Source organism: Lycium barbarum, chromosome 4, assembly GCF_019175385.1.
Source record: "Lycium barbarum isolate Lr01 chromosome 4, ASM1917538v2, whole genome shotgun sequence".
Taxonomy (NCBI): domain Eukaryota; kingdom Viridiplantae; phylum Streptophyta; class Magnoliopsida; order Solanales; family Solanaceae; genus Lycium; species Lycium barbarum.
The window spans coordinates 104,822,597-104,846,760 of record NC_083340.1 but is presented as its reverse complement, the minus strand read 5'-3'; the positions used below and the strand labels follow the sequence as shown (position 1 = coordinate 104,846,760).

General features: G+C 39.6%; 1 protein-coding gene across 1 annotated transcript; it reads left to right on the top strand.

Moving 5' to 3' along the window:
* Positions 1-2,497: 2,497 nt before the first annotated feature.
* On the top strand, positions 2,498-14,825 carry LOC132636176 (uncharacterized). The gene is made up of 10 exons (XM_060352898.1): positions 2,498-4,168; positions 5,562-6,035; positions 6,175-6,476; positions 8,701-9,426; positions 9,507-9,785; positions 9,932-10,093; positions 10,176-11,114; positions 11,222-11,437; positions 13,441-13,701; positions 14,103-14,825. The coding sequence occupies exons 1-10, from the start codon at positions 2,812-2,814 to the stop codon at positions 14,445-14,447; spliced, it is 5,061 nt and encodes a 1,686-aa protein (XP_060208881.1). The 5' UTR covers positions 2,498-2,811; the 3' UTR covers positions 14,448-14,825.
* Positions 14,826-24,164: the final 9,339 nt, after the last annotated feature.

Here is a 24,164-nt window from a genome sequence, read left to right as displayed (position 1 = left end):
GGACGGGTATCAACCCGATCCGGGCCCGCCTATGGAAATCATACTCACCATACGCCATGCAAACTCCTACGAAAATATCGGAGCAATCCGAGCCTTTCTGTGAAAGATACGGCGTCCGGAGTTACGGAATTCTTTAAAACAAAGCTTTTTGTGCAACATTTGGAAATCAATTATTTCGAAGACATAAGGGTTCCTATTTCATCACATCAAACATACGAATGCCAAGAAATATATATATATATAAGAGTCATAACGTGCTCGTATTGCGGATTTAGAATTTCCTCGAGGCTCGTAATATAGCCTATTTATAACTAAGGCATGCCAAAAGAAGGAAGGTTTGAGCTTTGCATACCTCGTACGCACTCCAAGCTAGCCCAACTCAAGCTAATCCCAACCTACGCCTCGAGCTCCCCACGGTCTACAAATACGTCAACGAATATCAAACATTAGCCATAGGCACTTAGGCAATTTATTCCAAACTAACACTCAATTCTACAGAAATTTGGGCAGCATTTCCCCTGTAAATAGGCCAACCCCGAGAATTTAACTCGGCCAAATCAACAACAATAACCAACCTAGCAACCCCAATGACCAATCCGAAAGGCAATATAACATTAATAACTCTCTTTTACATCATTCAACAACATTCACAATATTCAATTCGACGACTTACATTCAAGCCACATCACCGCTCATACATTCAAATACCAACCCGAACCCATACCAACAATATTCAAGGACATTTTAAACAATTTACACAATATTTCCAACAATCCAACAATTGCTCCAATTTTCCCGAAAACAGTCCCAAACCCGAAAACACAACCATAACCCATTCTTGTCATGCAATATGACCTACATTCGGCCACACTACACATATACATATATTGATGATTCTTATTCTTTTCTCCACACTACACAACTAAATATGCTACATAGAATCAATTCATCAACCCAATCACAACACACACATCTACACGATCATACACACCATACACGGCTCACCTCCAACCTACTATATTTCACAAATTTCATCCATATTAACATGCTACAACATGCATAAAACATTCACAACACATAAAACAAGATCAAATCTTACCTTTCTTCTTCAACTCCACAATAGGTTAGGGTTTGCGATCTACTAGACGGATGGTTTGATCGCTCCAACAACACTTCCACATTACTTAGGGACCTTCAATTAGTGGATTTGCACCAAAGAAATATTTTTGGGATGGCTAAAATTGGACTTGGTTTTTCTTAGGCTTGGCCGAATGGTTGTTGTTGTTGCTCTTCAACTTCTTGATTTTTTTGCTAAGTGTAGAATGATAGAAGATGACTTAAAAGTCATCTTTTAAGCTCCTAAATGAACCCTCCAAGTGTCCATGGCCCACACATGAGTTGGACCATTTAAAATTGGCCACAAAATGTGTGGGACCAATTTCAAAGCCACACGGCCAAAGGGCCTATTTTTGCATGATTTTCAACTTCCAAGTATATGACTTTTGGTCCCAACTTTTCCTAAGTGTTCCATGCCTACAATTTCATGTACAACTTATGTCTCAAAATAAAATCGAAGGTCAAAAGTCCCGACTTCATGTCCCGGAAAGGTCTTGGCCCTAACTTATCATAGTTAATCCGGATTGTCCCAATGTATAAAATACGGGACGTAACATTGCTGCTGTTTGAGAGCTATGGTGTATCACATACGGTAGACCAGGAACTGGGAAATCTTCAGGAATACAAGTGTAAATTCCAATTTTGTTGTTAGGCAGATTCAAACGGAGATGAGAGATAGGTTAGCTATACTGCATAGTTCAAAATTGAGTAGTCAATACCTGATACAAAAATTGTGTAACTAGTTTGGTTTGTTTTGTTATTTCTGTCGGAGGCCTAGGAGACTGTAGCACCCTTCCTGGAAGGTGGCTGTAGTCCTTAGTACTCTTTAGGTTGTAAATATTTTGGTTGTTAATGGTAATATTCACAGTTATTATAAAAAAAAAAGTTTCCAAACAAAACTTACTTCAGACACTTTACAACCCCTAAAATAACGACCTGAACTATTTGGTATCCTTGATGTATTGAGCCTACATTATTGTTCGTACAAACAAATATCTGGTTCTATATAAAATATTGACGTTTCAGAGTCTTTAGACATGACTAATCGTTGGCTAAAGTATGAAAAAAGAGTGAAAATATAGACGATCAATGAAGACTTACGTGTTGAAAAATTTAGAAATTAACGCAGGAATTTCCTATGTTAAAGTAGATATATAATTTTTTTAATTGAATATTTTGGTTCATTTGATTTTTTCTTGGGGCATTTAAGTTCCGGACTCCCTCCAAGAAGTCAAAAGGAAAATTCAAGGGAACGAGAGTGAGAAAATCATTCTTAATTGGGACATTACCTTTTATTTATTTAAAAATTGCTATAGGTCTTATGTTGGGACAACATAAGCAGCAATATATTTAAGAAAACGTCAGTAACCTTAAAAATATAGAATATAGCAATAAATAAAAAAGGAAAGGGCTTGCTCACGATAGTTAACGTGCACCCTCGTTGTTACTCCTCTGTCTCACTCTCTCCACCCACAAACATTTTCGCATAATCACCATTCCTCCTTTTTCTTCTTCTCCGCCATTGATCATCACCACTATTACATTCTTACACACAATTGATTGGTATATAATATTACTAAGAGAGAAGAAGAAGAAAACTCGGAAATATAATTTTCAATTCAAATTAAATTAAATAAAAGAAAAAGCCATTCCTAAGCTCAAAACCAGCAAAAAAAAAAAAAGAAAAGAAGGAAAATGAAAAACCACCACTACCACAATTTGGGCGGAGAGACGGCGGTTTCATCATCAGCTGAGCACCATTCACAGCCGTCCTCGGCCGTGCAGCCATGTAGAATGACGTCGTCATCATCATCTCCGGCAACCACGTCATCATCGGAGAAACCAACGGTGGCTGTGGATGATCCTACTGCAGCAGCAGCCACGTCTTCATGTATAACAGTGGAGAGGCGAGGTGAGTATGCGGCTGTGTGTAAATGGTCAATAAGTAATTTCACAAGAGTTAAAGCTAGGTCATTATGGAGCAAGTACTTTGAAGTTGGTGGTTATGATTGCCGTTTGTTAGTTTACCCTAAAGGTGACTCACAGGCATTGCCTGGTTATATATCTATTTACCTTCAGATTATGGACCCTCGTAATACGACGTCGTCTAAGTGGGACTGCTTTGCTAGTTATCGTCTCGCTGTTGAGCTTCCAACCGACACCTCAAAGTCGATACATAGGGACTCGTGGCATAGATTCTCATCCAAGAAGAAATCTCATGGCTGGTGTGATTTTACTCCTTCAAATTTAGGGTTTTTACTTAACAACAATGATTGCATACTTATTACTGCTGATATACTTATACTTCATGAGTCGGTTAGTTTTACGCGTGATAATAACAATGAAATGCAATCTAATTCTGCTTCGAATGTAGTAGTTACGGGCGCAGCTGGTGGTGATGTTTTGAGTGGGAAATTTACTTGGAAGGTTCATAATTTTAGCTTGTTTAAGGAAATGATTAAAACTCAGAAGATTATGAGCCCTGTTTTTCCGGCTGGGGAGTGTAATGTGAGGATTAGTGTGTACCAAAGCTCGGTAAATGGGGTGGATTTTCTGTCAATGTGCTTAGAGAGTAAGGATACTGAAAAGACTAGTTCGAGTTCAGATAGGAGTTGTTGGTGTTTGTTTAGGATGTCGGTGTTGAATCAGAAGCCGGGTTTGAATCATATGCATAGGGATTCTTATGGAAGGTTTGCTGCTGATAATAAGAGTGGAGATAACACGAGCTTGGGATGGAATGATTACATGAAGATGGCAGATTTTATAGGGTCAGATTCAGGGTTCTTGGTGGATGATACTGCAGTTTTCAGTACTTCATTTCACGTGATTAAGGAGCTTAGTAGCTTTTCCAAGAATGGAGGATTAATTGGTGTTAGGAGTGGGAGTAGTGCCAGGAAGTCTGATGGTCATATGGGCAAGTTTACATGGAGGATTGACAACTTCACAAGGTTGAAAGATCTCTTAAAGAAACGAAAGATTACTGGGCTTTGCATAAAGAGCAGGAGGTTTCAGATCGGCAATCGGGATTGTCGGCTGATTGTTTACCCCAGAGGTATGCCTTTATGCTGTCTGCACTAATTTCATATCTGAAATTTTGTTTATTTGATGCTGGTATGCTCTATTAGGACGCTTCTGGATTTTGACATACAGATTTCCTTAAAATATTTTTTGGTATAATTAGAGGTTAAGTGCTTTTCAAAAAAGTACTTTTGATGAGAAGCAATTTGTTTTTGGCTAATTCATTTGAAAAGTGCTTTTGATTAGCAGATTGTGTTTGACAAGTATCAATGCACTTTTACTATTAAGATTATTTTATAGAGAGAAATTATATTAAATATTTATGATGAAATACTTTAATTAGGTTTTTAATTTTATTTAATTAAAATTGAAAAGTATATATTAACATTTTCAATCAATATAATACATATATAAGTCAAAGAAAAATGATGATTTAATTAAATAATAGTGTTATTCTTTCAAGTAATAAAGCTGCTTGAAGAGCAAAAGAAAAATAAATGTCTATTTTGGACAAGAAATGAATTATATCTGCAGTATAAAACATATAAAATACAACTTGATAATTGTACAAGAATTTGAAGTAACTGTACTTTTATTTTTATCATTTAAATGCATGGTTGAGATCTCATGAAGAATCAAAAGAAAATGAGTTGCTATACGTAGTAACCAAACGGGTTGTTTCATAATTAGAAATTAATGAATTAATTCGGGATATACTTAGTAAATATGTATTTATGGTAGGGATATTTTTGTCTTGAAAAAAATAATTTTCTGCTTCTGCTTCTTTCAAGAAGCAGAAATTTTTAGCTTCTTCCCAACCGCAGGAAAACTACTTCTGCTTCTACTTGAAAGTTCTTTTACTTATTGGCCAAACACCTTGAATTTCCAAAAAAAAGTACTCCCTCCGTTTCAATTTATGTGAACCCATTTGACTGGGCACGACATTTAAGAAAGAAGGAAGACTTTTGAAACTTGTGGTTCAAAATAAGTGTTGAATATTTGTGTGGCCATAAATCATTTCATAAAGTGAATTTGTTTCCAAATTAAGAAAGAGGTCATTCATTTTGGCACGGACTAAAAAGGAAATAGGTTCACATAAATTGAAACAGAGGGAGTATTTTTTTCCCAAAAGAGTGCTTTTAGCCTCCAACCGCTTCACCAAATAGGCTCTACAGCTTCATTGATCGTCAGGCACACTGTTGGATGCCTCCTTCTGTTGTGAACTTGTTCATGTACTGACAATTGCAACTGTTTTAGTCATAAGCATGTTAACTGCTGATCACCATGAGTACTTGGACTCCAGAATATATGAAATGTTTAGATTCCTCTTGCATCAGTCTTTCATTTGGAAGTATATGAGCGGTTTGAGTTGCTTGTCTACTGCTCCTGCCACTAAACTAACGTAGTACATTTATTCACTGTATCAGGACAGTCTCAGCCTCCATGCCACCTTTCTGTATTTCTTGAAGTCACAGATTCAAGGAATACTAATAGTGACTGGAGTTGTTTCGTGAGCCATCGGTTGTCTGTTGTGAATCAAAAGATGGAGGAGAAGTCTGTAACGAAGGAATCTCAGAATCGGTATTCTAAAGCTGCAAAGGACTGGGGTTGGCGCGAATTTGTGACCCTTACTAGCCTCTTTGATCAAGATTCTGGATTTCTTTTTCAGGATACTCTTGTGTTCTCTGCAGAAGTCCTTATTTTGAAGGAGACATCCATCTTCCAGGAGTTGATCGATCAGGATAATGAGTCAGCAAATGGAGGTACCCAGTTGGACAAAGGTGGGAAGAAAAGTTCTTTTACATGGAAGGTGGAGAACTTCTTGTCCTTCAAGGAGATAATGGAGACACGGAAAATATTTAGCAAATTCTTTCAAGCAGGTGGATGTGAGCTTCGTATTGGTATGTTGCTATTCCCTTCTCATCCTCTTCCTCCTCTCCCCCTTTTACTTCTCTCTCTTGTGATTCTAAAAACCGTTGTTGAAATTCCATGGCTGACAAACTGGCATTTATTTATTTATTTATTTATCATACAATGCAGGAGTATATGAATCCTTTGACACTATATGTATATATCTGGAGAGTGAGCAGTCTGCTGGTACTGATCCAGACAAGAATTTTTGGGTTAGATATAGGATGGCTATTCTGAACCAGAAAAATCAATCTAAAACAGTGTGGAAGGAGTCCTCCATTTGCACTAAAACTTGGAATAATTCCGTTCTTCAATTTATGAAGGTCTCAGATATGTTGGAACCAGATGCAGGATTTCTCGTACGTGATACAGTTGTCTTTGTTTGTGAAATTCTGGATTGCTGTCCCTGGTTTGAATTTTCTGACCTTGAGGTTAGTGATTGACCCACTTGTGCAAATATGTTTTCCGTGTTTGTTGGTTGGGAGGTATCTGCCACTTCTTTCTCTCTGTGGCTTATCTAACACAAAATGAAAGTGTATTTCAATAACCTTATTTTCTAATTTATGGAGACATGCATTTCAACTATGCTCCTTACCTAATCTACATGAATGTATCGATGATGTTCATTCTCCTTCTTTTCTCTATTTGCGATGCAGTGAAATATGTGCCTCTAGAATTTAGGTTTTTGAGTATTAGGTACTGTCATGATTTGTAGTTTTTGTTGTTGTATGTACTGTCATGATGCAATATGTAACTTACGACACATTGCTTCCTCTTTATATGAGAGGAGAAAATTGCTCCAGCTGCACTTTTTCTGTAGGATATCATATAGGTTACAAATGAATTATAGATTTAACGTGTTTGCTGTTAAATCTTCTTCATTGAATGGGTGGATTCTTTCTGAGAATGTCTAGGATGTTCATTAGGACTGAGTATCCAACTTAAACTCCTTCTCATCTCTTTCCTGTCACTAGTATTGGTGGAATTAAAAGGGGGAGGGGGTGAGGATGCATATATCTAGGCACACATGCACAGACACCCCGCGACAAGTTAGTAAATCCGTCCCTGAGAAATTGACACACTTTGGCTAGTGTGGAGGGTTAGAGCAAGTTTAAATGGGGCTTTGTATTCAATCTGGACTCCAAAGGACTGAGTTATCTCCCAAAAAGAATTTAGAGTCCAGACTTATCTCCAAAATAAAAAGAGTTTAGACATGATAAGTTAAAAATTTGTTTACTATCAATCGAAATTACATCCGTCTTAAATGTATAAATGTACTCTATTCAACAAGTATATAAGGACCAAAGTTGCTCTGACTCTTCACTTTCGGTGGCGCACCAATCTCGACACGACGTGGGTGTGGAATCCGTACCGGATTTGGTCAACCTATTTTGAGTACTTTGGCCAAAATCGACGGAGAAATTGAGGACAAATATAATGATTTTTGTAATCAAAACAAAAGCTAAGGTGAAATTCAAGAAAATGGAGTACCTTGTATATAAAAACTTCTATGTCAGTCCCTTTCCTTATATCTCCTTCTGCGATTCTCCTCTTGATCAACATTTTCTCCTCAGAATACCTTGTGTCCTGAGGAGATTGTGGCAGGAGGAAATTGTTGGCTGGAAAGCGAAATCCAGTTGGAGATTCCAGAAGGAAACAAAGATTCATATGCACAAGCAAGTGGGGGGTGGGGGGTTGGGATTTGCGGTTGACATTGGGATTGAGAAGTCGGTTCTTTATGCAGACAAAATAGGTTATGTGTGACTTTCAGTTTGTCACTATGTTGGTGTGGGCTCTTTGTATGTGAAGTTTAACTTAACATACCCTCATAATATACTAACCTAGCTAACATACAGTAGTATGTTAATTATCTGTAGTCAACTGGTAAATGACCAATATTAATTGTCAACCTAGCTACTTTCAGCTCATTGTGTAATTATAATTTTGTTAAGCACTTTTTTTGGGCTTTTCCTTTCACTGCCCCCTTTGTTGAGCTAACCATAGGTTTGGTTCAAGGGACATTGCTCTTCAGCATCTTTTGTTGCATATATTTCACTACATATTCATGTTATAATTGCAAAAAGATAGTAAAAAATGCAAGGGTATGTGCCTGTGTGGTAATCATATCATGATAGAACTTTCTGCATTAAGGAAATGAAGAATTCTGCTTGGGAACTGAGTACTATAGGTCACTTGATTCATTATGGTTAACGATTAAACGTTCTCCTGAAAACTTAAAATGAATTTAGAACTGTTCAATGTGAACTGACAATTTTGGCATCATTCACCACGGGTTTGACTTGGCAGGTATAGAGGCTCTTGTCCAGTAGAGTTAAGTATGAGCCCCTTTGCATTCTTAACTCATTAGGAAATACAGGATATCGTATCATCTTTTAATGATCACCAAAGTCTGAGGTTTTATATTTTACGGCGAGTGCCACTCTCTCTAGTTATTTAAGGACAGTAGCACCTTTGTGGTCAGACTAGAGCTTAATTTATAGAGGCTAGTTTGGGATTGAGATGTTGTTGATTGATTGAGGTACCTTTGTGGTCAGTGGACATATTTGAATGCCACCATGCCACAAGTCTCTCAAATTTTGCATCCAGGTGGAATTTTATGTTTTGATTTAGCAATTTCACTTTTTCTTCCTCTAGGTGTTGGCGTCCGAGGATGATCAAGATGCTCTGACAACTGATCCTGATGAGCTCCTTGACTCAGAAGATAGCGAAGGAATCAGCGGAGATGAAGAAGATATCTTCCGGAATCTTCTTTCTAGAGCAGGGTTTCACCTCACTTACGGAGATAATCCTTCACAGCCACAGGTCACTTTAAGGGAAAAACTTCTTATGGATGCGGGTGCAATAGCTGGGTTCCTGACCGGACTTCGTGTGTATCTTGATGACCCTGCTAAAGTAAAGCGCTTGCTCCTTCCTACTAAGATATCTGGCTGTAATGATGGAAAGAAAGTAAATAAGAGTGAAGAATCTTCCCCCAGTTTAATGAACTTGCTGATGGGCGTAAAAGTCTTGCAGCAAGCAATCATTGATTTGCTTTTGGATATAATGGTCGAATGTTGTCAACCTTCGGAAGAAAGTTCTAGCAATGAGTCATTTGAAGTGAGTTCTAAAGCTGTTGCAAATGGCAGTGGAGGAAATAGTCAATTGGAGTCTGATAGGTGCAATGGTGCAAATGAACCTTCGCAACCTTTAGTCCATGACAGACAGGATTCAGCGGCGGATGAAAGCATGAATTCATCTGCTGTGCAAAGCTCTGACATTGGTGGGAGTGATGCTCCTGAGAAAGCTTTCTCGGTCCAGCCTATTTGTCCATCAGAAACATCTGCTGGCAGTTTCTCTGAAAATCCTTCACTGCGCGCAAAGGTACAACTGCTATCTTGTTCTTGAAGTTTTATTGTTTAACTTGTTCTTGTATAGACCATTCAAAGACACTGTAATTTCAGACCAAATGGCCGGAGCAATCCGAGGAGCTTCTTGGGTTGATAATCAACTCCTTGAGAGCACTTGATGGAGCTGTTCCTCAAGGTTGTCCTGAACCAAGGAGGAGGCCGCAGTCTGCGCAGAAGATAGCGCTTGTACTGGATAAAGCTCCCAAGCATTTGCAAGCAGACCTAGTTGGTCTTGTACCGAAACTAGTTGAGCATTCGGAACATCCTCTTGCTGCTTGTGCGCTTCTCGAACGACTTCAGAAGCCAGATGCCAAACCGGCACTAAGGATGCCAGTAAGATAATCAGAAATCATCTTTCTTTTATTCATTCGAGATATGAAAATGTAACTTTGGTCTTTAATCATGTATAGCCTTGGGATAATATAGATTCCGGATCCTTAAAGTTGCAGTTCTGATGATCTGATTGCTAATTCTTTCAGGTCTTCAGTGCACTCGGCCAATTGGAATGTAATAGTGATGTATGGGAACGTGTTCTTTTTCAGTCATTTGATCTTTTAGCAGATTCCAATGATGAACCTCTGGCAGCAACAGCGGACTTTATATTCAAGGCCGCACTTCACTGCCAACATCTTCCAGAAGCAGTATGCCTTTGAATTGGTTTTGTATGTATTTAGCCATTCCTTTCATCTTTTTATTGGTGTAACGTTTTGATTTCCCCTGCAGGTTAGAGCCATACGTGTCAGGCTTAAAACTTTGGGAACCGAAGTCTCTGCATGTGTTCTTGATTATTTGAGTCGAACTGTAAATAGCTGTGCAGATATTGCTGAAGCTCTTCTGAGAGATATAGATTGTGAGAATGATTTTTGTGACAACTACTCCGCTGTACCTTGTGGGCTTTTCTTATTTGATGAAAGTTGTCACAATTCTGACAGACCACATACAGGGGATGAACACGCTTTCCATTTGACTCATCATTTTTCTGATATTTTTATACTGATTGAGATGTTGTCAATTCCCTGCCTTGCTATTGAAGCTTCCCAGACCTTTGAAAGAGCTGTAGTTCGAGGGGCCTTTGTCGCCCAGTCTGTAGCAATGGTTTTGGAGAGGCGGCTTGCTCGGAGATTAAATTTGACCTCTCAATACGTTGCTGAAGATTTTCAGCATACCGATTTGGTTGTAGAAGAGGGAACCATTGAGCAATTAAGAGCTCAGCGAGATGACTTTACTTCAATTCTTGGTCTTGCCGAGACATTGGCACTTTCTAGAGATCCGCATGTAAAAGGTTTTGTAAAGCTTCTTTACACCATTTTGTTCAAATGGTATGCTGACGAGTCTTACCGATTGAGGATCCTCAAGAGGCTTGTTGATCGTGCCACAAGTTCTATAGAAGGTGCACGTGAAGTAGACTTAGATTTGGAGATTTTGGTGATCTTGATTAATGAGGAGCAAGAAATTGTCAGACTAGTTCTTAGCATGATGAGGGAGGTGGCTGAACTTGCAAATGTTGATCGTGCTGCACTTTGGCATCAGTACTGCACCAGTGAAGACGAAATTCTACGCCTTCGTGAGGAAAGGAAAGCGGAAAGTGCCAATATGGCTAAAGAGAAAGCTACCATTTCCCAAAAGCTTAACGATTCAGAGGGTACTAATAGTCGTCTCAAGGTATTTTGATCATTTGTGTTGGGTGTCTGATTCTTTTTCTTGGTGGATGCTTTTGTGAAGAAATATCTTCTTTAATGGAATTTAATTTGACAAACTTTACGGCGCAGTCTGAGAATAGGGCCGAGATGGATCGTTTTGCTGGAGAAAGGAAGGAACTCATGGAACAAATACAAGAAGTTGAAAGTCAACTTGAATGGCTACGGTCTGAACGTGATGACAAAATTACTAGGCTCACAGCAGAGAAAAGGGCTCTTCAAGATCGCTTGCATGATGCAGAAACACAACTTTCCCAATTGAAATCACGGAAACATGATGAATTGAAGGTCGGCAGTTCATTTTTTGAATTGGCACCTGTTATTATTTTTCATAAAGGCTTGATTTTGTATTTTTTTCTTGATGAGTTTATTAAAGCCTTGAAGCTAAACAATTTTGAACTTTAATACCATCTAAGCAAAATTAAAGTTTAATCTTGTTTGGGTAGCTTCGAGGCTTTATTTAGCCCTATGCTCAGTCCTGTCATTTCCGCAGACGCTTGGTTTTATATAGATAGCTTCAAAGCTTAATGACCCTCACTCCATGTTCTGCCTTAATTTCCAGTGATCTCTTTTTTATTTCGTATCTTTTTTCTGCCTGTTTTCATTACTCACTACCTCATTTGGTATGACAAAATTATCTTGGAGGATCAAACTTCTTTTCCTTTTATGGTTTTCTTAAGTAATTGTAGAAAATTGATAAGAGTGGTTAACAATGCCTTTCAGTGTAGTGTCAGAATATACAAGTTTTAATTTTAACTCATATCAGTATCCTACATCAACCTGAAATTTGGACTCCTTAGCACTTGTACTCTGACTAGTTATAAATTTATCATGCATTTTAGAATTACGGGAGTAATTTCTTTTCTTTTGGGAGAATCAAAATATTGCTTATGTTTGGTGAGGGGGGAAAATCATTTTGAGTTGTGAATTTTGGTTGTTTCATTATACAAATTTATGTAACTAGAGACGTCATACATTCTTTGAATTTGGGATTCTTGGTCTGATTGAACCAGAATTTGTTTATGCATTCAATTGGTTATAAGTACAATAGTACACAGGGATTCAACTCAACGGCAAAGGCAATACATTGCTAAATGTGTGGTAGACACATGTCCAGTTTGCCTTGCTGTTGCACCAAATCTGGTATTTAAGTGGAGAAGGGTAGAGGAGTCGCTGAGTGGGTTCATTATTCCTGAGTTGCAAAGTTGAAAAGTCAGATTCCTCGGTCAGTGAAAAAAAAAAGAAGAAAGAAATTATGTGTACAATAGTTCATGTACTTTTAAGTGTCAAGTTGGTTCAACTTGTCAGTGTATTGCTTAGTTATGGCGTAATTAATCCTCTTTTACGTCCTAATTAGGTTTATCAATCCTAAATAGTGTGCTCTTTTCTTTGCTGTTTCGTTGCTGGAAAACCTGTGAAGAAAATTAAGAATGGAAGGAAATAAAAGTGTAGATTCACACATTTTTTCTTAGGAACCATGCTGTAGTCTCCTTAATATGGGAATCTCATGAAACTGTGTGATTGAAAGGGGATAATTATGACACACTGTATAAAATGTGGTCGTTTATATAGAAACACCATATAAAATGTCCGATTCTTGGAGGTCGTTTGGTTACGGGGATAAGGGATTATAATATACCTTACCATTATTATATATATATATAAAGTAAAAGGATAGGAATTATAATCCTGCGATAAAATGTGCAATTATTTTATCCCACGTTTGGTAGAATTTTTAATTCCAGGACTAGTAATCCCGGGATTGGTTATTCCATAATGTGGTATTATTTTTATGCCACACCCTATGTAGGACAACAATCCCCCGATTACTAATCCTGGAATAAAACAACAAATGACATATGTGCTCTTCTCCAAGCCTTTTCTCCCGAAGTCTTTTAAGAAAGCCAAGTTTAAAATTGAAAATGAAAGTTTATCCAAGTTTATCTAATCTAAAGCAAACACATGTTTTATATTATACCTTGTATATCCCATTTTAGTCCAATAAACCAAACATCCACTGATAAAAGTATATCCACTAAACAATCCCGTCATTATTTAATCCCCATACAGTAATCCTACATTATAATTACAGTATAACTTGTCCCCCAACCAAATTTCATTTGATTCACGAACTAGTTGTGCAGGGATTATAATATGTAGATTGCTGTTGAATAATAATACATCGATTGGAGTTTTTTTTTTTTAAAAAAAATTGGGGGGTTGCTCAAATTAATTGACACTTAAGACGTGTTATCTTTTTGGCCACTGGTAGTAATTTTGCAATCTTACAGAGAGTGATGAAGGAGAAAAATGCTCTTGCTGAAAGGTTGAAAAATGCTGAAGCTGCTCGAAAAAGATTCGATGAAGAATTGAAACGTTATGCGACAGAAAATGTGACACGAGAAGAAATACGGAAATCGCTTGAGGATGAAGTACGGCGGTTGACACAAACAGTTGGACAAACGGAAGGGGAGAAACGTGAAAAGGAGGAGCAGGTTGCTCGCTGTGAAGCATTTATTGACGGGATGGAATCCAAATTGGAAGCCTGCCAGGTTTTTGCTCTTGATACTGCTTTTCCCCTTTCTTTGATGCCGCATATGATGCATTATATGAATTTTTTTCCTCTTGTTATTGTTCCATGTGACTTTGGTTGCACTTCCTCCTGAAGATGGGTATAGCAAGAGCTGGAAAAGCAAGAAATTTGCCAATGTCTTTATAATCTTTTCGGGGGCTTCCTTTATCATGTTGTAGCAAGTTTGAGCATTTACTTGTTATCATGTTGTAGCAAGTTTGACCGTTTACTTGTTTGCCCTTGTCCTTTGTATATTTATCTTTCTCTTTTCACCATCTTCCACATCTGACCATGCATTGTTATTTTGTAAAACTTACATGTGATACGAGACTAGGAGTCAGAACTGATGCCTTATCATTTTATTGGTTGTTTCATCTTCAGCACTACATCCGTCAGTTAGAAGCATCACTTCAGGAAGAAATGTCTCGGCATGCCCCATTATATGGGGCTGGTTTGGAAGCTTTATCGATGAAGGAGTTGGAGACATTAGCACGGATTCATGAAGAAGGACTTAGCCAGATCCATTCCATCCAACAGCGTAAAGGAAGTCCAGCTGGTAGTCCTCTAGTAAGCCCCCATAACCTTCCACCCACTCATACACTGTTTCCTTCTGCTCCTCCTGCTATGGCTGTTGGACGGCCCCCTTCCCTGATTCCAAATGGTGTTGCAATTCAGAGTAATGGACATGTAAATGGTTCTATCAGGCCCTGGTTCAACCATTCTTGAAACTGGGTCTCAGACTCGTCTTGCACCACTTGACGACGTGGTTTTTGGTCTCATCCTCAAGCCTTGCTCATCCATTAGGAGCTTGCTAGTAATTAAATGTGTAGGGCGGTAATCTTTTATCCATTTTCCAGATCTCTTGGCATAGCTTGTAGGACTGTTGGAGAAAGGGAAAAGTCATTAGAGTCCAATAGCACTAACATTTGCAAATGCCATGCTCATTATTGAGTTTTTTTTTTTTTTTTACTCATATCAATTAAAAGCATTAGAAAGTTTTGTTTACTGCTCATCTCGTTATTCTGAAACTTTCCACGATCCTGATTTATAACTTTCAAGTTACTTCTTCTCTAACTTAAAGAAAGAGAGTTAGTTCTTCTCTAACTTCCGTGGACAGTGCCCTTATAACTTGCATACCCACCTTTACCACTTGCTGATAAGTTTTCTGTCTTGAATCTTCGTACATTGTTTGCTTCAGTTCAGTTGTGTTTGATAGGTTCTGATCTGGGAAATGGGATTCTTACGCTGCACATACATACATATATATATATATATATAGATATGTAATTTGATGAGTTCTTACACTGCATATTCTCTGTATATAGATATGTAATCTGATGAGTTCTTACACTGCATATTCTCTGTGTAGATACGTAGCGTCCCTGCACAAAATAGAGGCTCATTGTTGTTGAACCATGATAAATTGCTTCAATTGTCATTTATTGTAAGACTTGGTTAGCTCGGATTCAAATTTCGTACATTATTTCTCTTGCAAAACTTGTCCACACAGAAGATGATAAATTTGAAAGACAGAACTTCAAAAGGATAAATATAGTGGGGCTAATTTTGATAAAAAGAAAGAGGCTGTGAAAAAGCGGAGAGCTCTTAGACAAAAAATACTTGGTGATTTCTTTTTATCTGTCTAAATTTTGGCGGGCAGAGTTATTTGGTACTTGTATTGGTGGGAGGTAGTAGGTAGTAGGTACTCGGCGGAATAATTGAGGTGCGCGCAAGTTGATTATGACAGCATCGTCATTAAAAAAAATGAAAAGCTCTGGTTCACCCCAAATCCCTTGGTTAAATTTCATGTTACTTTGTCACCAGCAATTTTTTATGCAAAATTAGTTTTCGTACCCTCTAACCCGTAGAGCGAAATTTAGAGGCGGGCTGACTCATGTTTAAATAACGGGAAATGACCAAAATTCCCTCTGTATTATATGTTGAATTATATGCTCAGGGAAACATTTGCATGTCATTAATAGTTGGGCATCTTTCATGTCTCGCCGGTACAAAAGTGGTACACAATTGTCCTTATATCTTTCTAGAATCATATTTCCCATTTCAACTAATGGAATCTTTAAAAATTTAAAAAATCAAAAATTCATATAGAAAAGGGTAAAGGTGTTTTATCCTGTATAGCTGAGGGGCAATTTTGTCCTTTTCCAGTTCTCTCATCCTATTCTTGAGGGGCAATTTTGTCCTTTTCCAGTTCTCTCATCCTATTCTTTCTTTTTTTCCCCCTTCATTTTGTTTCTTTTTCTCTCTTTCATCTTTGTTATCATTCTTCAACTGAACTCTATCGAAGGGAAGCTTTGTTTTAGAGTGTTTGAGGGTTAAAGGATGGTTTAAGGGCATCTCGGTGATGGCTTTATGATGGAGATGAAAATGATTATCTATGTTGGTGAAAGGATTGAACGGTTTACCGTTTACGTGGTGGTTGATGAAATTTGTGGTGCTTTTAATGGAGAGATGCAATTGGAAACCATACTTTTCTTTTATTACCCTTTTTTCTTGTGATAAAAATTCTTTATAAACAATGCCTTTAGCGTGATTTTGTCAAATTTTTTTAAATTATTAAGTTATGTATGTTATTTTTGCTTAGTTAACTGTAAGGAATATTGAAGTCGCCAACATCAAATACTTGGGCAAAAAGATTAATTGTACATCATAAATACGTTGTATAACCTCGTTCAAGACAAAAGAATTACCCTACGTGTTTCATTTTGCACGACACTTCTTTTAGTCATTCAAATAGTGTTTAAGGTATACAAAATGTAAATTGTATATTTAAAAGGTATCGAAGTAATACATGTTGGGTACTTTGTAAATATCTTTTTTCCTAAATAGACATGGAGTACAATATTTTTTTTAAATGGATATTATTGCGTAATCTTTTACCGTTAATGCACGCCGCGTAAATGCCCCTTTTATCTTAAAAGAAATGGTGGTATTTTGTTGGTAAGCATGTCAGCAAAACTAGGCCGGTCGGTGGGTTAGTAAAATATTTTCTATATTGCTTATTTGTTTTTTTTACAAATTTTACACGGCAATCTTAGTTTATAATTTATGCATGTTTGTTTTGGTTGCCCCAGATCTCGCTTATGAGATTACAATAGATTTGTTATTGTTGGTGGTGTTGTCTCTGGGTTGGGTCATTACAGATGTTAAACAAGACGTATCGGATGTCACTGTAGACAAACCAGTTGGTTTGCAAATATTCATGGAAAAGAATTGGTCACAATTCACATGGGGTGGGCATGGTATGATAAGGTATGTGTCACGACCCGACTAGGGGGCCACGACGAGCACCCGGTGCTACCCCACCCGGGCACCCCCTTATCATGCATATCATAACATCTAGGTGAACCATAATTCATTTCATGCATTTTAAATCATTAATCAAGCTAGTCCCATTGGACGACCATCATCAATTAACATATCATGGGCATCTATGCCATGTCAAATATACAAGGCCGACGAGGCCAACAAAAGATATACAAAACATGGGCCGACATGGCCAAACATCTCTACCCACATACACATGACTACGAGCCTCTAAGAGTATGACATATCATGAGCGGGACAGGACCCCACTATGCCCATAATTATATATACAAAAGAATGAGTACCCAAAAGATATGGCTCCGAAGGAAATGGAGCTCTCTATGAAATCTTCAAATAGGCAGCTATGGGTCAAGTCTGTCTCCCTGTGCACCTGCGGGCATGACGCAACGTCCACAAACAAAAGGACGTCAGTACGAAGAATGTACTGAGTATGTAAAACATGATTAACATTGATATACAACATAATGAACAATATATGGAATAGCATAGGAGGGGAGACAATAATATCATCATCATCATGTCGCTTACTTACTCACATCGTCATTCGTGCCCCATAATAAAACTCGTACCATACTTGTGCTCGTATTAGTATACATGTCCTTATTCGTATTCTTATACAGTCTCATCACATTCTTTTACATAATATATACATACATAGTCATTTCGTATACATGGCATTTACATAGCGTACCCGACCTCATTGGATCAGTATTTCATATACATACTTGGCCAACCAAGGCTCAATGTTACTCATACCTGGCCCTACCAAGGCTTCAGGGTTATCCGTACCATCTGCAGATGTGTGCGCGCGTTTCGTAATCGTATACATATTCTAAACATATTCATACACATATATTCTACCCGGCGTTATAAGCTCGGGGTTTCATTATAGCCCTTCATAGGCACGTATGATTATAACAGCCCGTAGGCACCTTTAGCATCATTATTATCACCATCATCATTACTATCATTATCGTTATCGTTACTTCTATATCGTAGTCTTACTCGTCACCTGAGGTGCGTAGCGCATTCGTAGTACCAATCAAGGATAGTGAGCTTATGAGCTCGGAATGTGAAACATTTGTAGTCAACATGCTCATATAGAGGGATTAGGAGTTTGGCCAAAGAACCATGCCTTATGAAAGAAGGGTTAGCCTTACATACCTCTTTGTCGAATTATTCTACACTTGCACGTACTCCTTCGATGCTCACGTTTCTACCTTCATTAAGGCCATACTATCATTAGTATCGATAACTAGTGCACGTGGCTAGAACTAGAGAAAATTGGACAGCATCTCCTTTATCTATACAACATTTGTCCATATCACAATTCAACCCCCAAACGTCAACAACATATTTATAATATCATTTCCATGGCCATTAATCACCTACATTATCCACATTCTCAATTCACTTCCATTTGTCCCTATTTATGGTCACAACACCCAACTTCGTTCATCCATATACAATGTCTATTTCATGATCTTAACGTCATTTATAACACACTCATATCACAATACAACAACAATCATGATTCAATTCAAACTATATCTCAAAAACATCACTATTCATCATTCATGCCCTAGTGGACCATGTTTTCTACAATCCATGCATTTTAATTCTCCAATACCGTAAACATCATATAAAAATCATGAATCTTACCTTAGAAGTTGTAGGGACAAGCTTTTGTTGATAATACTCCACTTTGAGTAAAACCCTAGTTTTTCTCCATTTGGGTTTCTTGACTTTAGATGATCCTTGATGGGTTTCTACCTTGGATTTACTTGTTTAATGTGGTTGATGGATTAATACCCTTGAAAACTTGTACAAAAGTTGTAGAGAGATGTTTTAGAGAGAGAGAGGAAATGTGGAAATGATTTTCATGAACTTGGTCTTTATTTATTAAATCATCACTGAACTGTCGGGTTCCATTATACGGTCCATTATACGGTCCATTATACGGTCCGTATAATGGTTATACGGTCCGTATAATAGACCGTGAAATGGGTCTGCCCAGCACCCCTTCACTGTGACTACTTGGCGGTCCGTTATATGGTCCGTAAAACAGTTTTACGGTCCGTATAACTGACCGTAAAACGTTACCAGTGAGCAACCTTTCACTGTGACCATTCGACGGTTCGTTATACGGTCCGTATAAATTTTATACGGTCCGTATAACTGACCGTAAAATTCCACCAGCAACCAACCTTCACTGTGATGGTTTTACGGTCCACTATACGGCCCGTATAATATTATACGGTCCGTATAATGAGCCGTAGAACTCATCAGTCACTGAACTTAGTTTCGCCACTTCGTTTGATCTCCGATCCTCATGGAACCTTCTTAACACTTGTTTAACACTTCAATACCAATCTAAGGGACGTTATAACTCTTTCCCAAAATGCCCTTAAGTCATCATTAACCCGATACTCGTATTTCGCTAGTTCATTCACTTGCGTACCAACGGAAGATTTTTCCGAGGTGTAACATTCTCCCCCCCTTAAGAACATTCGTCCTCGAATGTTGAGAACACCCGGGATTTTATAAAAAATTCGCCAGAGTTTCCCCTATAACATGGCACTAACAACCTGTCACAACAACCCATAATATCGATGCCACACAGGGCCACATCATAACAACATGAAAATTTTTGGCCACACACACGACCCAGAAGCATAAAAGGAAAACATCCATACTTTATGATTTTGACGTCTCATCTTGGACTTCTCCCAAGGGCTGAAATAAATACGGGTACTTGGATTGCATATTTTCTTCCGCTTCCCATGTCATTTTCTCTCGATTATTATTTTTCCACAAAACTTTAACTGAGGCCACTTCTTTGTTTCTAAGCCTCCGTACTTGCCTATCTAATATGGCAATGGGTATTTCATCATAAGTTAACTTTTCTGTCACTTGAATATCATTCACTGGGACGACCCTCGTAGGATCTCCAACACACTTCCGAAGCATCGAGACATGGAAAACCGGGTGAACTGACTCCAAGTCCGGAGGTAAGTCTAATTCATAGGCCACTTTGCCTATCTTTCGCACAATTTCATAAGGCCCTATATACCGGGGACTAAGCTTCCCCTTTTTGCCAAATCTCATAACGCCCTTCATCGGCGACACTTTCAAAAACACCCAATCCTTAACTTGAAACTCTAAGTCCCTTCGACGATTATCCGCATAAGACTTTTGGCGACTTTGAGCCGCCAACAACCGATCTTGTATGAGCTTGACTTTCTCTATGGCTTGTTGGACCAAATCGGGCCCCATTAACTTGGCCTCTCTCGTTTCAAACCACCCAATCGGGGATCTACACTTTCGCCCATATAAAGCTTCATATGGTGATATTAGGATGCTGGAGTGATAACTATTATTGTAAGCAAACTCAATGAGTGGCAAATGGTCATCCCAATTTCCCCCAAAATCTATCATGCATGCCCGTAACATATCTTCAAGAGTCTGGATGGTGCGTTCAGCTTTCCCATCGGTCTGTTGGTGAAATGCCGTGCTAAGGCGCAGTTGGGTCCCTAGACCCTCTTGAAAGGACTCCCAAAATTTGGCCGTAAACTGAGTTCCTCTATCGGAGATAATAGACACTGGGACACCATGGAGTCTCACTATTTCTTTAACATAAAGCCTTGCATAATCTTCTGCCACATAGGTCGTCCTGACCGGTAAGAAATGAGCTGATTTAGTGAGTCTATCCACAATCACCCATATGGAATCATACTTGCGTCGAGAACGAGGTAGCCCTGTAATGAAATCCATATTAATCACTTCCCACTTCCAAGTTGGGATTTCTATATCTTGCAATAAGCCACCCGGCTTTTGGTGTTCTATTTTTACTTGTTGGCAATTGGGACATTGGGCTACAAACTCCGCTACATCTTTCTTCATCCCATTCCACCAATATATAGACTTAAGATCATGATACATCTTCGTCGTTCCAGGGTGAACGGAGTAACGAGAACAATGAGCCTCTCTCAAAATCTGGTGGCGTAAGTCTGCCACATCGGGGACACATAGCCTGCCTCGGCATCGGAGGGCTCCGTCTCCCGAAATATCAAATGGTGACCCCTCTTTCTGAGCGAGCGTATCTCTGTACTGCATTAGCCTGGAATCCTCACCTTGCCGCTCTTTTACTTCCGCTACTAGCGACGAAACTGCCAAATTCTGAATGGTAGCTCTGCTGCTACCTGAGTCCACTACTCGGACCCCTAGGCTGGCTAGCTGCTGAAGCTCACGGGTCATTTCTCTCTTTTCTTGTCGCACATCGCATAAGCTTCCCATAGACCTGCGGCTAAGGGCATCGGCCACAACATTTGCCTTTCCGGGGTGGTACAGGATTTCGACGTCATAGTCTTTTAGCAACTCTAGCCATCGTCGTTGCCGCAAATTTAACTCTTTCTGCTTGAAGATGTACTGGAGACTCTTATGATCTGTATAAATATCCACGTGGACACCATATAAGTAATGTCTCCATATCTTTAAAGCATGGACCACCGCGGCCAATTCTAAGTCATGGGTAGGATAATTCTGTTCATGTTTCCGTAATTGTCTAGAAGCATACGCGATCACCTTACCATTTTGCATCAATACACAGCCTAGCCCGACGCCTGAAGCATCACAATAAACAACATACCCTTCCACTCCCTCTGGAAGTGTCAAGACTGGGGCAGAAGTCAATCTGTCTTTCAACTTTTGGAAACTACGTTCACAAGCATCTGTCCATTGAAACTTAGCTGACTTCTGAGTCAACTTTGTGAGCGGTGCAGAAATAGAAGAGAAACCCTCAACAAATCTTCTGTAATACCCGGCTAAGCCCAAAAAGCTACGAACCTCTGTAGGGGTTGTGGGCCTTGGCCAAGTTTTCACTGCCTCGATCTTTTGACTATCCACTCGAATACCATTAGCCGCAACAATATGGCCCAGAAATGATACCGAGTTCAACCAAAACTCACATTTGGAGAATTTTGCAAACAACTCTCGAGCTCGAAGAACTCCAAGGACGGTTCGCAAATGCTCCGCATGCTCAGCCTCGGATCTAGAGTACACTAGGATATCGTCGATGAATACAATCACGAATAGGTCCAGAAAAGGCCTGAATACATTGTTCATTAAGTCCATAAACACTGCCGGTGCATTAGTTAGCCCAAACGACATTACTCGGAACTCGAAATGGCCATATCTTGTTCTGAAAGCTGTCTTAGGGATATCTTTCTCCCTAACTCTTACTTGGTGATAGCCGGACCTCAAATCAATCTTTGAAAACCATTTGGCACCATGCAATTGATCAAATAAATCATCAATCCTAGGGAGGGGATACTTGTTCTTAATTGTCACTTTATTCAATTGCCGATAATCAATGCACATTCTCAAGGAGCCATCCTTCTTCCGGACGAACAATACGGGTGCTCCCACGGGGATGAACTAGGCCGAATGAAGCCTTTTTCAAGCAAGTCTTTCAATTGCTCCTTCAACTCTTTCAACTCTGCGGGTGCCATCCTATAGGGAGGAATAGATATGGGATTAGTGTCTGGCAACACATCAATCGCAAAATCTATCTCTCGCTCGGGAGGAAGGCCTGGAAGCTCTTCCGGGAACACATCCGGAAATTCGTTCACTACCGGAACTGACTGAAGAGTCGGCGACTCAGCTTCTACATCTTGAACTCGCACTAGGTGATAAATACACCCTTTAGTGATCATCTTCCTCGCTTTTAGATAGGAAATAAACCTACCCTTTGGTGACGCCGTATTCCCTTTCCATTCTAAGACTGGTTCGCCCGGGAACTGGAAACGAACCATCTTCGTTCTACAATCAACATTGGCGTAGCAAGAAGCCAACCAATCCATGCCAACCAATCCATGCCCATAATAACATCAAAATCTACCATTTTTTAGTTCATGCAAATCAGCTACTGTACGACGGTCACATATCACAACTACGCAATCTCTATACACTCGGCTAGCTATCACCGATTCGCCAACGGGCGTAGACACCTCAAAAGGCTTAATAGACTCCGGCTCAATTATAAATCGACCCGCAATATATGGAGTAACATAAGACAATGTGGAGCCCGGATCAATCAAAGCATATACATCATGAGAGAATACCGATAATATACCTGTGACCATATCAGGATAAGACTCAAGATCTTGGCGTCCAGCCAAAGCATAAATACGGTGCTGAGGACCGCTGGAACTGGGAGCTTTGCCTCTACCTCTACCATGGCCAACCGGCGCATGTGAACCTGGCCCCATAGGGCGTGCAGATGCTGAAGACCCGGCTATCGACCCTGATGGCTGGGCCCTACCTCTACCCTGTACTGAGGGGCAATCACGCATAATGTGGCCTGGTCGACCACAAGAATAGCAAGCATCTGAACCTGATCGACACTGACCCCAATGCAACTTCCCACACTGGGAACATCGTGGCACGGGTGGTCTAGACTGGCCTGAATCATCTCTATACTGAGGCCCTGAATAACTCGGGCTCGGCCCTGAATGAGCAGATCTATCCAATATCTGGCCTGAAAACCGTGGGGGCGCACTGGTCATAGAGTAGCCTGCATGCCTAGGGGGCTGCTGCCGGTGCCCACCTCTGGACTCACTCATCGGCCCCGAAGATCTAGCCCTCTTGCTATGTCCCCTATCCTGTTCACGTTCATTCCTCCGCTGCTGTAGGTGTTCCTCCAATTCCTGAGCATGCGCCTGAATACGTGCAATATCCATGCCATCCTGAAGAGATGCAGTCAAGCATTTATCCATCAAATGTGGCCCTAGGCCCTTCACAAACCAGTGCACCCGATCGCCCATATCCGCTACCATGGCCGAAGCATACCTAGCCAAGGAATTGAAGCGGAGACTATACTCTGTAGCACTCATGCTACCTTGCCTCAGATTCAAGAATTTATCGGCCCTAGCTCGCCGAACTTCTGGAGGCATGTAGTGACGGAGAAAAGCATCGACAAACTCTTGCCATACCGGCGGAGGTGCATTGGCTCCCCGCGAAGCCATCCAAACCGTGTACCACTGGATTGAGACATCCCTCAATCTGTATGACGCTAGCTCCACCGATTCGGTGTCTGAA